Source organism: Hippopotamus amphibius, chromosome 13, assembly GCF_030028045.1.
Source record: "Hippopotamus amphibius kiboko isolate mHipAmp2 chromosome 13, mHipAmp2.hap2, whole genome shotgun sequence".
NCBI lineage: Eukaryota > Metazoa > Chordata > Mammalia > Artiodactyla > Hippopotamidae > Hippopotamus > Hippopotamus amphibius.
Genome location: NC_080198.1, coordinates 90769431 through 90784178, shown reverse-complemented (window position 1 = coordinate 90784178; position 14748 = coordinate 90769431). Strand labels below are relative to the sequence as shown.

Below are 14748 nucleotides of genomic sequence, written 5' to 3'. Positions count from 1 at the left end.
ACTGTTCAGGTCAGCCTAGCACTGATCACAGCTCCAACCTTGTCATGTGCCTGAAATCCCACTTGAGGCTTTGGAATATTCTTTGGGTAAGAATGTCGCTTCTACCCAGTGTCAGGATCAGCATGCCCAGGGGCTTCCTCTGTAGAACTAGGACCCAGGGTCCCACAGGGCCTCTCTGCATATGGCAGTTAGACAGCCAACGGCGGACACCAAGTTTTCCAAAGTGCGTTGGGAAACACCAGTCTTGCAAGATGTCCCTTGAAAGAGGGCCCTGTGAGCCACTGAATTTGGACATGGCTTGCTCTGCTCCTCTTGGCGTCTCAGCGCATCCTTTAGGACCCAAGAAGTGCACTGTCCTGCAGCTTCCCCCTCCTTTTTTGGCCGTAAGTTTCTATGTTATCTCCTGAAATCGCGTTCCTCAGGACTTTCTGGGGAAGGCCGGGGAGGACAGAGATGGTGTATAGTGCCGTGGGAAAGGGTGTTTGCAAAAGGACAGAGACTGGACAGAATCCAGGAAAACCGAAAAAATGTGAAAGAGGGAAGAAAAGGATGAGTATGTCGTCCTTTCTAAATTGCGCTTAACAGCATGTGCGCAGAAGTAAGAACTGAGCGGAAAAATGCCATGTCTTGCTGAGGTGCAAACCTCTTGATGAGGCTGACCTTCTCCATCTGCTGCCCCCTACCCTGGGGATTCGAGCCTCGGAGGCTGGACACGAAGGGTCAGGGGTCACGGTGAGGTGGACCAGCCTTCATCTGCTAAACTATGCTAAGCCCAGCCTCCTACCCTCTGTTTTCATGGAAATGGGGATTACAACGGGGACTGACTTTTAGTTACTGGTAGAAACTAATAGGTACAAACCCACTTTGTAAAATGATTTTTAGCTACAAATGACCTGGGGCAAAGTCTTGCTCCAGACTTTTTATACTCACTGCTTCTTCCTGCAAGAGTGGTGCTCTGCTGTGGGGAACATCCTGGAAATGCCCCCTCAAAGCTACATGACGTATGAACCTGAGCATGGTCCCATCTTATGTTCATCCCCAGGAAGTCCAGAACCAGTTCTGTGACCCGGGCACGGTGCTGCCCAGGACCCCACAAAGAGCCATTCTTGTTCTGATGAACACCCGCCCTCCACGCATCGGTTTACTTTTGTTCCTTCGTGACTGTCTCTTTTTGCTATTCATGGGAAAACTTGCTCTGGGCTTTAAGCATAAATAAATACTAATAAGAAGTACTAATAAGCAGAAAGTTTCTTGTCCTTGGTCTCCAATGATTACTGTAACTGAATAAGTACGCCTAAAGAAACCATCAAGCTAACTAAATATTTTTAAAAAATCACGATTGATTTGGAAATAGCGACAATTCAGCTGTATGGTCATTCGGGTTGAAAGCAGTCGAAATGTGGAGATGGCACTGGGCGCCACGCAGCATTTCAAGGACCCCAAATGCACCATCAGCCCCCAAAGGAAGAGCAGCCTGTAATGCTGAGTCTAAAGAATCAGAACATCCAACCCACTTCCGGTCCTACCAGGTAAGCCTGGTCGAGGGCTTGCTTCCTGTAGTCCAGCTCCTCCTCCAGGTAGCCCTTCTGCCTACTGAACAGGTCCTGAAAAAAAGGAGGTGTCCAAGGTCAAGATCAGCGTGAGAACCCATCACCGGGCAGCTCTTCAGAGCCGACCTACTCACACTTGCTGGACAGTGACGGTCCCACCAAGATGGGGACCCGCCAGGTGCTCAGGTGAGAAGGGATGTCAGGTTTGCCCTGCTCGCTCCTGCATGAATCCCCAGCAAGACCCTCCCTGGCCCAGGAGCCTTGATCAAGCCTATCCCAACTCCTCCCACCTTCATTCCTCTTGGGTGTCTGACCTGGTTCCCAAGCCCCTGGCTGCAGGAATCCTTCTCCATTCCCCTTGTTCTGGTGGCCCCTGAAGACCGTCTCAATAGTTCTCAGATGCAGCTCTTCCTCCCCACACCAACAGTGTCCCCCACTTCCTGACTACTCTCGCTGCTGTACGCGTCCTCCCCACTCTCTGGTCACTCAGCCCCTGAAAACATGATATCTCCGGAACACAAATCTCTTCCTATTACTGATTGGAGGGTTTCAGGCTTAGACCTCAGCTGTTGCAGCCACTTGATTTTATAGAGGAGGAAACAGAGGGCCAGAGAGGACCAGTGACTTGCCCTAGATGCCACAGTTCACTGGTGACAGAGGTGGGACTAGATACACAGGCCTGGTGATTCAGCCCAGGGCTCTTCCCACCCCACACCCTGCTTTCAGGCCTCAGGCACTTCCTTCCTCCTTCACCTCTCATTTCTACTTAGAAAACTCGATTTGGTCTTTGAAGACTCAGGAACCATCTCTTCCGGAAAGCCTTCTCCAACATCCCCAGGCTGGGTAAGATGGATCCCGCTATATGCCCATGGCCCCTGGTGAAGATCTAGCATCACGGTTTACCAGGTACCGCACGTGCCAAGCACTGTGTGAAAACGGGCTATGTGTCCAGCATCTCTCATCCCTACAGCCCAGCGAGGCGGAGATAGGAAACCCCATTAGCAATGAAGAAGCAAAGGTCCAGTGTGTCTCTCCCAAATGCATGGCCAGGAAGGGGCAAGAAAATACTGGAGCTCCATCTCGATGTCCCTGAGCCCCTGGTCCAGGTGCCTCCGTACCACTAACGTGCCTCGCCTAAGGTTCTCACACTGCACTGCTGGCTCCCGTGCACATGTCCCCACTGGCTTGTGGGCTAGACCCTCAAGGCAGGGACTCCGTTATTCATTACTAAAGCCCTAATCTTAGCATAGTGTCCAGGATAGCAGAGGCTCAAAAAATACGCATCAAGTGAATAACTGAGTGAACAGATGATAATTACAAAGAACAGCAATGAGAGCAAAAGCAAAATTTAGAAATGCATGCCAATCAATACAAAACACATGCAAAGCCTTCCTGGGAAGCAAATTATCTGAACTCTGTCAACCCCCCTTCCTCCCAGGGGCGGGGGGGGGGAGGTTGGAGGTCACGTCCATTACCTTCTCTTTCTCCAAGTCTAGCATCTTCTGGGTCAGGGCTGCCTCCGTTCCCTCTATTTGCTTCAGCCACTGGAAAACAGCAGGGACAGAGGGCACAGCGAGTGAGAACCAGAGCCCGTGGGGGCCATCCTCCCAGGGGAGGCTCCTGGCCCGGAGAGGGTCCCCATCATGTCCCAAGGTGGTCCTCGAAATGGGATTTCATAGTCTGTACAGACGTTTCAGCTTTGACAGGTGTTAGCACAGGGATCATGGGTACACACGCGGGCATATAGGCACGCAGCCCCACGGGGGGCATGTGCCCAGGCGAGCCTGTATGTAGGGGAGGTGGGAGGTATGCGTGGTGGATGTGTGTGGAAGGCTGCGAGTGTGGGCCCTGGAAGCCCCGCAGCTGGGTGGGTGGGCGAGCCTCCCTGGGTTCTCCTCTGCTGAGCCCTGTGCTGGTGGCCTCATGCCTGGGGCCTTGTCCGGCCCCCTCACAACCACCCCACGGAGGAGGAAGTGTCATCCCATTTTGCAGGTGAAGACATGGCTGCTGAGTTAAGTCACTTGTCCAAGGTCACACAGGTGAGAAGAGATGTCAAACCCAGCTTGCAGGACGGCACCCCTGCAGCCCCCCGGGGCATGTCTGAGCAGCTAGGGGCACCGCGGGATGCAGGCGTGAAAAGGGGTCTGGCTGTGCAGGGTGTGAGGGCCTGAGAGAATGGGCGGGGGCACCTGCCACGGGCTGGAAATGGGGGTCCATCTGCCTGTTCTCAGGTCTGGGCTGGGGGTGGGCGGGAGGCAGACAGGTGTTCCTCAGGTGGGGGCACCTAGGTGTCTCTTTATAAGAAGCCCACCTGAGAGATGGGGGGAGGCCCACGTAACTGGGCAATGCCCTGTGGGGATGATTGAGGGGTGTCTGGGGGTGTCGGGTTTGACAACATGCATAAATGTGTACGCTCAACCTCCTGGTTGCTGAGGCCAGCAGACGACCTCCCTGCCTCGGGCCTGCCTGCCGCCCACCTGTGGACGCGCCCCTTCCCGATGGCCCAGACCCCTGTGCTTCTCCTCAGGCCGCGGCTCCCCATCCTGGACTCCTGGCATCCTCAGAGCCCCCGCCCTTGGCCTTCCCCTCTCCTCAGCACTTTCCTCGGGGTGCCGCCCCGCCACGCTCTCTCCCTCTCTGAAATGTCTCTGAAATGTCCCCCTCCCGCCCAGATCTGCCCCCTACACCCGGAGGCCTCAAGCTCCCTGAGAAAGGGCTCACTGGCCTCCCTCTACTGGGAAGAGTCCCATCTCACCTCAACCAGAAAACTGGAAACAGCCACGGCTCCTCCCCCCTCACTTCCCGAATGTTGGTTCTACCTCCTCCCATTTCAAAACCCTGCCCACTGCACACCACAGCCACCGCCCACCCAGTGCAGGCTGCCTCTCAGCCCCCAGGCTCACCTCTGATCCCAAATCCCCTTCTTCCCACCAGCCAGCGTGTTCTCTCAAAAACACTTAGCATTTACTTGTGGACCTTCCCTGCTCCCACTTAAAGCCTTCCCGATACCCCCCCCACCTCCCCCCCAACATCCCATCACTCCTGACAATGGCTGGGGGACCAGCCATGACTTCCCTCACCTCAGGGCCTTTTCACATGCTGATCTCTCTGCCTGCAACATCACCACATCTCCCATTGCCAACCTTAGCCCCAGGCTTTTACACATTCTCAGGCTTTGGACCTGAGTTAGCTGTCACCTCCTCCAGGAAGCCTGCCCTGCTTTCTGAGTCTGTGGGGCCCAGTGCCCTCCATCCCGTCACAGCACTCACCTGACAGATGGCTATTTCCCTTTTCCCACTACATGGGATGTGTTCTGTTAAATTTCCTTACCCAGCACAAGGCCTGGCGTGAGGCACGCGCCTAATAGACGTTTGGTGAGGGAAGGAGGATGTGGGAGTGTGGAGGTCTGTGGGGTGTGTGCTGGCTCCGTAGGGGGAACAAGCCTAGATAAAGCTCCACCCACAGAGCCTCCCCCCTAAAGTCCATGTTAGCATGGCCCCCAGGAGCGGCCCCAGAGCCAGCGGCAGAAGCAGGCACCCCATGCAGCTTTGCTTTAGATGATGCTGAGCAGGTGTGAGTGTCTTAGAAACAGGTAAACATATTTTTAACAAGGAATGAAAGATATTTTGTTTAACTATCCTAATGCAAGCAGTCATAAAGTGAATTAAAATAAAATGGAAAAAAAATCCAGTGTTGAATCATTACAAGTTGCTCTTAGAATAGGTTTTGTAGAACACAATGTCCAGCTTTTTCTTACTATTGAAAAACAAAGATTTGATATGCATATTACGCACATAAAGAAAAAACCTGACAGGTCCTTTCAGCCACTGGGAGAGTAAAGTGAGGACAGAAAATGCTGGCCCTGGGCATCCTAGGTGCGTGAGGGCGTGGATTTCTTATCTAAGTTCCACCAGATGTCTACGGGGCCTCACTCCAGGGAGAGAACCTGGGGAGCGGGGACAGGGCGCCTGCCTGCCCCCAAACTCTCAGGGAGAAGTGAGTCAGTCCGCAGGGCACACCCTTAGGAGGCGTGGCTGGTGCACGCCCCCACCCCAGCCAGCACTTTGCCCCCTGGGGGCAGGACTGTGATCCCAGAGCTGGGGGATGGGGGACCTCCCTCCTTTAACATCCAGCCCTCCCTTTAGAGAAGGGACCCAAGGCCTTGACTCTGGGCCAACTATTAGAAAGCTTGCTTGTGGCCTAAGCTGCATTCTGTCCTCTGTTGTTACCAGTGAGAGCATGGATTTTTAAAAACTTCCATCTTTCTGATTGATTTTGAATTTAAGGGAGAAGGAGGCGTGACATGTGATCACTTGTAAACCCTCCAACGTCCTGTGTTCTCTGCCCAGCATGTGTGGTATGTGTTTGGTGGGGGGAGAGGTAGCAAGGCAATGTCCCCAATCTTGGACTCCGCTAACCAGAGGCAGCTCCGGAGAGTACTGAGATGGGCTGGCACGTGTTTGCCTGAACTTTCCAGACCAAGCAGGGCTTCTCCAGGTGGTGACAGGAGGAGAGCAAGTGACCAGGGAAAGATGCTATTTGCAGCAAGACCTCCAGGAACGCCAAGGGACATGCAACCTAGTTTGAGTCACACTGTGCTCTTAGGCTCTGAAAGGAGCTTTGTGCCCCTAAATAGAAAATTGAAGGGGACCTCAGTTTGGTCAGATACCAGGATTGAACGGCAATGTTTTAAATGAGGTATAACTTGGTTGAGGGGGGTTGACTGACGACATCGCGGGGGCCTCTGAGCCCCACTGCGAGCTTTTCCTCAGCACCTGTCAGCTCTGGGTGAAAAACTCATCCCCATTTGCCTGGGACTGTTCTCGCTTCAGCACTGAAATTCCCATGCGTCCTGGGGAAACTGGACAGCTGGGCGTCCTGGCTGTCCTGCAGCTGCTCCCAGGGGGGTGCCATTGACCCACTTTTCTTCTGAGGGTGCACTCAGCCCCAGATTCTCTCCACAGGGGAGACACAGCACCTCCCAAATACTGGACACACGGCAGAGCTAGTGTCCCTGAGAAAATGAGGCAACACCAGTCTAAGTACGGTCCCCACGGATGGTCCCAAATGGGGAGTTGGGCCCCCTCCTCTGGCCCTCCCGCCACCATCCTTGTGGGATTCCGGGAGGAGCGGGCAGGTGACGGCGGCTGGCACAGCTCGCTGTGTTTAGGGGGCAAAGCGTGGCACCAGCCGGCCACCTTGGCGGGGCCCTGTGGTCAGTGGCAGACAGGCAGCAGCAGCTGGTACAAGTGGGCACAGGGTGGGCGACAGTGTCAAAGCAGATAGCCGCCGCAGCCAGGCAGGCCCCGTGTCCTCTGTGTACAAGGGACCCGAGCTGCTAACCTTGAACAACTGCCCTGAGGGTCTGAGGTGGGGCCAAGGCTGGGGCCTGGAACCTGGGTGTGGGGAGGAACATATTGGACAGGGCCCAGGGTGGGGGAACGTGGTACTTGGCAGAGGGCTGGGAACTCCCGACAGTCTGCCGCCCTCAAGGATGCTTTGGGGGAAGGAGAAGAGGCCCCCTCCCCAGGCCTGCTGTCCCAGCCCCACCCTGAGTCCCTGGCGGTTCCTGCTCTTCGCTCACCATTCACAACCATCGATCAAACACCTCTCAGTCCCCAGCCTTGCCCCCACCGGGGGCAAATGCCTGGCAGCAACGCTTGGTCCCGTTCAAAGTGCTGTGTCCCAGAGTCCTGACACCAACCCTGCAAGGCTCGTGGCTCAGGGGGAGGAAGGCACTGACCCGCAGCAGCCCCTGCAGTGGGCGGGTGGGGGGCTGAGAGCCAGCCCGGGGGGGCCTCTGGGGGATGAGGAAGGAGCCCTGGGTCTGGCATCAACACATCTTCTGGGCGTGCTGGGTGCTGGGCACTCGGAGGCTGATTCTCTGTGAACGTTAGAGGGAATGCGGAAGAAACTGAAAGTGTCTGCTGGGCTCTCTGTGTGACCCCCTGGAGGCTACACTGTCGCATTGGGCTCACCAGAGAGGGACGTCTCCTGAATGCACACCGACAGTCACCTGTATCTGAGGGGCCACCAGCCAGCCAGCGGTGAGTCCTCCTTATCCCCCAGCCCACCTGAGGATGCAGACTCAGCCAGGTGACAGTGACAGGGACACGGGCATCACCACTTACCACCTGTGTGACCTCAGCAAGGCTTTGCCATAAGTCTGTTACCAACACTTAGTTCCCCGTACGTGGGGGAGGATGGACAGGTGCCCAGAGAAGAAAACTATTTATATTTTAAATGCTCTTCCAAAGATTCTGGAAGGAATCCTGATTAAGATCACTAAGACCCCATCAATATAAAATAGCATTTTAAAGTTTAACTCACGTGATTTAAAAGAAAAAGATCTATAGACCGGACTACATTAACAAGTTGGGTATATCTAAAATGCCCTAAATTAATGGAAAAGGCAAACCAGGAATGTATTTTTAATAAGTATGGCAGTAAGTTATTATATTTAGCATGTAAAGCACACAGAGAAGTCAGTAGAAAAACCGTAATTATGACCAAATATGTATTAAAGGAGTGACCAGATGAACACGATTGAATTAATGGAGGGAGGCAGGAATAGCAAACAAATGCAATGGAATGTAATTACAATTCACATGAGAGAAGAAAACGGATAATACACAAAAGAGCCATTACCACCAGCACTCACATAAATGAAAACGAAAATAATAACATCATATAACTTCTGCCTATCCTATCAGCAGAGTTCTTAGTGGTGCTATATGCCTTGTTGAACAAGAAACTGGCAGTGGTAACAGCTAGAAGGGGAACTGGTACCATTTTTCTGGAAACCATTTGACAGCATCACAGCTCTTAACAACTCTCTCACCCATCAGCCCAGTGATTCCACTTCTAGAATCTATCCTGTAGAAGTGCTTTAGAATGTAGATAGAAACTTATGGGTAAAGACGCTCATCGCTGCATGACAGTAAATAGAAAAAAGAGCAGAAATGTCCTCAATATCTTAGTGAAAGAAACGTTACTGAGAGTGTAGCTATAGGCAGAATGATGCAGGGCTGTTCATTCTCATGGTGGAAGCTTATGAAGCAGGATTAAAACCTCAAGTCAAGTATGATCCCAATTAAGTTTTCAAAAAGGGCGTGGGGAAAAACTGGAAGGAAATAGACCACCTGTCGCAGAGGGGGGTTTTGATTTCCTTCCGTGGTCTCTAAGTTTTCTACCATAAGCATGAGTGACTTTCAATCAGAAAACAAAAAGGCATGCACGTGCGCAAGCAGACGCAGACGGACCAGAACCATGCTTCCAGAACAAAGCGAGACGCCAATGTACAGTTTCTTGTATGGTGCCAGGAAGCTCGGACAAGGTGTATGGACAGAAATGCCGCTGGGCTCTACCTTTTCACACAGGGCAAGCACAGTTCCAGCCTGGATTATTGCAACCTGTTCTTCATTTCTCAAATTCTAAAACACAAAAATGGGCAAGGGCGTTTTACACTGATCCCACATCACGTGCAGACAGTCAGCCCTACGCAACTCTGACAGCAGCCTCCCCAGGGTCAGCCCCACTCACTGACGGGACCAGATGCGACATATCTGAGGGTGGGAACGTCTCACGTAGTGGCACTGAGCCTTTTAGAAATAGGGCCTCGCTCAAGCCAATCATTTAAGAAGGCAAAAGTCTCACTTCTGATTTCAGAAATCTTGAGTGATTCCACTTTCTTTCTGAACATTCATTTGTAGGCTTTTCCCCCCTCATCGCTCACAGGCTATCAGGATGACCTGACTGCAGAACCCCTTCTGACGGATGCGGGCCCAGCCACCCACGCAGGAATGTGGCCATACAAAAGCCTTACATTGTACTTAGTAGATCTCTTAAATTAGGAAGAAATTAAAATGAAACGAAACAAAAGCCACACAGAGTACACCCGAATCAAAACAAGAACACGAAACCGGAAACCGATCGCTTATAGTTACCCCGTTATCGCCAAGGATATCTAATTTCTTCATAAGTTCAGAAATATTCACATCCTGGAAAAGATGTCCAACGTTCATTTTGTGTGAGCTACAACAACCATCCACACCAATCTCTAGGGCCTCAGCCCTCAGTCCTTGATAAGACACCTCTCCCTTTCTTGTCTCTTAGTGCATAAGGCCGGGGCCGAGAGTTACTCTTAGCGGTTCCTTCAAGGAGGGAGGGAGGGCTGGTAACTGCTGCGTACTGGCTGAGTTTTATGCCAGCATAAACACCGCTTTCTAGAAAGGCTCATGGAATCCTGTGGGTCAGAAGGACCTCTCTGTGCCTGAGGGCCTAGCAGGACTCCAGGGTCACGGCAAACACTGAGCTGTTAGAAGGACCACAGCTACTGTCTCTAGAACACTCAGCAGGCTCCAGGCACTGCACGGAGCCCTTCAGGTTCATTATCTAATTTAACGGTCACACCCACTTCAGCTTGTGGGTGTTGCCTCTCAGATCTCTTAGACAAAGAGAGTGAGGGTCAGAGAGGTTACGGGCCAGGGCTAGGAAGTGGCCAAGCAGGGTCTGCCTTCAAGGCTGAATCCCAAGCCTCTGCTCTTTTCACATGAGTACCAGTAGAGTAACATTTGGGGACCTGCTGGAGTAATGAACTCTGACTTTCAAAATATAATGGAAGGACGGGGGTATCTTTTTAAAATCAGTTCTACCCCTGGTACCAGCACACAATCCCCTTTCCAGCTGAGCCTGGCACTCAAGTGGGCTGTGGCCGTAGTAGAGCGGGGGCACCCCCCAGGCACGCTACCTTAACTCCTTCCTGGTGACAGAACAGCTGGAGGGCGCTGCTGTTGTTCTCGGGGAAGGTGGTGATTTGGAGGTTAAATGCTGGCGACCTCCGCTCTCTCTCCTGGGGAAAAGATTTGGTTTAAAAACAGAACTTTATTGGATTATTTACCACTTGCCATTTTCCCACGTTACTCAGCAAAAACCAACGAATTCCAGTTGGCAAAGATGTTACTAGAAAGCACGCATTCAGGCTACAATCTTGATGGAGACTCGGTGTCCTGTCTGCACCGCAGCAGATCTCCTGTGGAAGCGGGGTTACTTCTTAACCTAATCAGCCGGGAAGAAGTGGTTAGCAGAGTGTCACCAGCTGCCTGCGGATGGAAGCCCAGGAAGTCCCACAATCATCATTAAATACTCGATAAGGACAAGCACGTGAAATTTCAATAGAAATCATCGTTATCTCATTCCAGCCTCACACAACCCCGTGAGGCAGCCACGATTGCTGACGTTTTGTGGACAAAGAGAAGGAGGCTGGGGAGGTAGAGACCCACCGAGGCCCCACGTGAGTGAGTGGCGGGGCCAGGACCCAGACCCTGGCTTCACATCTTTTTCAATATAATCTGCTGACTTTGTTCACGATTTTTTTTCAACCGCACTAATGCTCCAATGATCATTCTCCCCCTGCCTCAGAATGATGTTCAAATCTCAACTACTAAGGAAGGAGAGCAAGTATTTTCCCAGAAGCGGTACATTAATCATACGTAAAGTGACAGGTTTTTAAAAAGGACAGGAGAAGCCCAATTACTTACAGAAATAAAGTATAGCAGCAAAGCAGTACTCTGGCCTCAAATGTGTTTCCTACACAGATCCGCCTTTAAACCCTGAGCAATGGATAGGTTAGCCAGCACAGAAGACCTTTCCAAATGATAGCTTGAAATCAAACTGCTTTTATTTTCTCAAAATTTTGGTAAGTAAGCTTGCTTTGGACCACACCTGCAGAAGCTAGCTACAGAACCAATGGGCTTCTTTAGCCATTCAGCTAAGAAATGTAGCCAAGATGAGCACTAGATGGCAGGTCTTAAGCAGATGCTCTAAAGGAGAGAGAAAGGGCAGGGCTGTTGTTTCACTTAATTTCCATGAAGCCCCAGTCTGGCTAACCTGGTTTGAATCAGTTTAGATAGAAAACCTTATTTCCCTTATTAGACAAGAACAACACAATTGCAATGGTTCTGTGCTACAGATGCCTTTTCTACCTGTAATACTTACTTAAATGGGGTCTCCATAGACAAGGTGACAAAAGAAAGCTCATGTTTTATATGAAGGAAAGTCAGAAAACTGGTTTCTAATGGCACCAAAGGATGGTGGAGACACTTAAAGAAAATTCTAGTAAAGTGACCAATGCTTATGGAATTCTCATGAGAAAGACACGTAGCAAAGAGCCGTGAAAGGTTTTCTAACAGTGGCAGAAGTATTAACCATGATCTTTCATAACTTCTACTTCTGCTGCATGAACGAAGGACTCAGTTCAGGTTCAAGTAAGAGCTGAGTCACACGGCAACACTTGGTTCTGAGACAGTCAGGCCACGGTCCATGCCAGCACAACAAAGAACAAGATAGGAAGTTCCAGTGCAAGCAGAATTTTAACTGAGGCTGGGAGGAGAAAACAAGATCAGAGAAACACCAACATTGCCAAGGAGCTCGCTTCTACTGATGGTTCTGGACATGCAAAGTCTTCAGCAGAGGGAGAGCAGAGCCGTGTCACCACAGATGCTTAGAGAAAACCAGTCACAAACTCAGGTGATGTCTCACAGGTCGATGGTTTTTAAATGGAAACAAACAAAAAAAGGATTATGAAGTAAAGTGCTAGCAAGGCAATACAGTAACACACCCCAGGCAAGGTTCCAGTTGGAAGCAATAAAACCATCAATATCCTCACACTGGATCCAACTCCGTGTATTTGGGAAGTCACTGAAGGTTTGGGACACAATTTCTACCTGTGAACAACATTCAATCTCCCTTCATGCTAAAGAATCATCCTGAGTTGAAGTCTGAGTTACAAACAATAATTGTTTTAGTCCAATGCTGCTTGCAATGTCTGCATTCACTGCATCAAGGAGTTGGAATAACGTTACAAGCTTTCTCAACTGCCTATGCAAATACCTCCTTTTACCCTGTTTACTTACCTTGTGTTTACCTTGGCAAATAGAAAATGGGCCAAACTAGCAGTAAACACATTAGAGAGTCAGCTGCGGGCCAGGTCAGACCCCCGCTCTTTCAAAAGGTGAGATTCATGCATGCAAGGTCACTTAAAAAGGTGTGTTATTAATTGCAACAGTGCTTCTGTCCGGATTTGCAGAATGCATACCAGGTGACTATGCATGCAAGAAGGAAGTAGTTATGGAAATGAAACACAAATAAAAAAGGCAAAATATTGCAAAAACAAATTATTTTATTAAGTGCAAAAACAAGCCGTAGGCAATAAATATATTAGCTCTGGTACATGTCCAAAGACTTCGGTGAGCATTCTCTCCAGAACATATTAAGGCAGTGAAATTATTCTGAACATACAGATTTAAAAAAAAAAAAAAAGAAAAGAAAAGAAAACAAGTGTCACACGTCCCCTTACACATGCTTGAAAACAGCTGGGACTTTACATGAATTTCAGTTTGGGCTCAAAGAGAATGTCTGCTCCGTTTGAGAGTTTACAACAGATAGAGTCTCTTACTTCGAGTTCTAGCACTCTGAATTCTAACAGCTCGTTCTGATCCTTTGCGTCTTGCATTTCGTTCTTCAGCTGGTTCTCTTCCATTTCCAGCCTGTAAATCTAGAGCAGAAACATCTGTGGGTCAACGGGTGGGAGGACCAGTGTCTCTCACCAGGGGCCATGAGAATGTGTCCCCGATCACAGACCCCCCCGGTGCTGGCCTGAGGACACAGGTGCTGCCCCCAGGGGGAGGCTTTCATCAAGTGTGTGAGGCAGGCCTTTTCTGCTCCGGGAGCTGGGGGTGGCCCTGACAGAGGCCGTGCCTGCTTCGTCCCTGCAGCCCCGAGCCTGGCCCAGCGTGGGGGCCAGATATTTGCTGAATACACAGATGGTGGGGAAACTGAAGCATGGAGCGATTAAGTCCCTTCCCCAAGATCACTGGTCAGGGAAGCAAGAGTGATTCCCAAGCCTGTCTGAGTTCTTTCCAACCTGGCATCCCCGACAGCCCACCCAGAGTCCAGCCAGCTGCAGCAGGAAGGCAGCCTTCACTCCCCAGAGGGCTCCTATGAGGAACCCGAATGGTAGCAGATCTCCCCAAAGCACAGTCTGGGAAGGGGGCTGCCTGGGCCACCTACATAGCTGTTGGTGCCTCAGTTTCACCCAACGAGCAAACAGCAGTCCCCACTTGGCTTCCTGCAATGAGGATTAAGACAACGCACGGAAACGAGGGCCTTGGTGGGTGACAGTCACCTTTACTCCCTCCCGTCTCCACTGGGTGGTTCCATCTGCCCCCCTCCCCCCAAGAGGGGGGGACACTTGGAAACTGTATAAGAGTTTTCTGTGCCTTCCAGACTTTAGCGAGCAGAACCGAGGATACGAAATCTCTCCCAATGCACAGGGCTGCCTTCCAGGACAGTGACTGGTCCTGCCCCAGTGCCTCAGATGCCACGGAGAGACATGGACAATGAACGGCCGCACAGTGGGCCAGTGCAGGGCTGGGACAGGACGGTACCCCCCGCTCAAGGGGGCAAAGCCAGGCTCATCCAGTTGGGGCATTCTAGGATGCTTAGAAGCCAAGGCCTAACCCAGGTCCAATTCCACTACTTGGGAAGATAAAGAACAAGCAAATCTATCAGGACAGAAAGCAGGTTGCCAGGGGCTGAGGGGTGAAAGATGAGGAGTGACGACAAATGACCACGAGGGATCTTTATGGGAGGCTGAAAATGTTCTAAAAACTGCATGGTGGCGGGACTTCCCTGGCAGTCCAGTGGTTAAGAATCTGCACTTCCACTGCAGGGGACACGGTTCGGTCCCTGGTTGGGGAACTAAGAACCTGCATGCCACACGGCACAGCCAAAAATTTTTTTTAAAAAAGATAAAAATTGCATGGTGGGGATGGTTGCATGACTCCGTAAATTTACTTTAAAAAAAAATCACTGAATTGTTTACAAATAAGAAAAAATAAAGCTAAGGTCTTGTCCCAAAGCATTAGATCTACTCCCCAAGCCGACTCCTTGAGAGAGCTCTGGAAAGTTCCATGACCAGAAATCTCCATGACCAGACAGGGAGGGCCAGGCTCAGCTCCGCCAGCGCCCCGGCTTCCAGTCCACAAACTGGACCTCGACCGCCCGAGGGCCTGCTCGCCAACCAGTGCCTCAGGCCCCTGCTCGGGGAGCAGGCGGGGAGGGGGTCTGAGCCCAAGGCAACGACACAGGTGGCCTGGAAGCCCAGCATCAGGAGGACGGGCAGCCCCCGTCATGGCTG

General features: G+C 51.2%; 1 protein-coding gene across 3 annotated transcripts in view; it reads right to left on the bottom strand.

The window, feature by feature from the left end:
• The window catches only part of JAKMIP1 (janus kinase and microtubule interacting protein 1), a 140070-nt gene that overhangs the window by 14543 nt on the left and 110779 nt on the right, over positions 1–14748 (bottom strand). The window contains exons 12-17 of one of the 3 annotated variants that reach the window (XM_057705494.1): positions 13006–13104; positions 10300–10401; positions 9497–9550; positions 8918–8983; positions 3026–3094; positions 1527–1604 (exon numbers count right to left, since the gene is read on the bottom strand). In XM_057705494.1, the coding sequence (XP_057561477.1) occupies positions 1527–1604; positions 3026–3094; positions 8918–8983; positions 9497–9550; positions 10300–10401; positions 13006–13104 (468 nt within the window). Of the gene's footprint in view, positions 1–1526; positions 1605–3025; positions 3095–8917; positions 8984–9496; positions 9551–10299; positions 10402–12711; positions 13105–14748 lie in introns of those variants that run through there. The other 2 variants (XM_057705495.1, XM_057705496.1) reach the window with 2 other exon arrangements.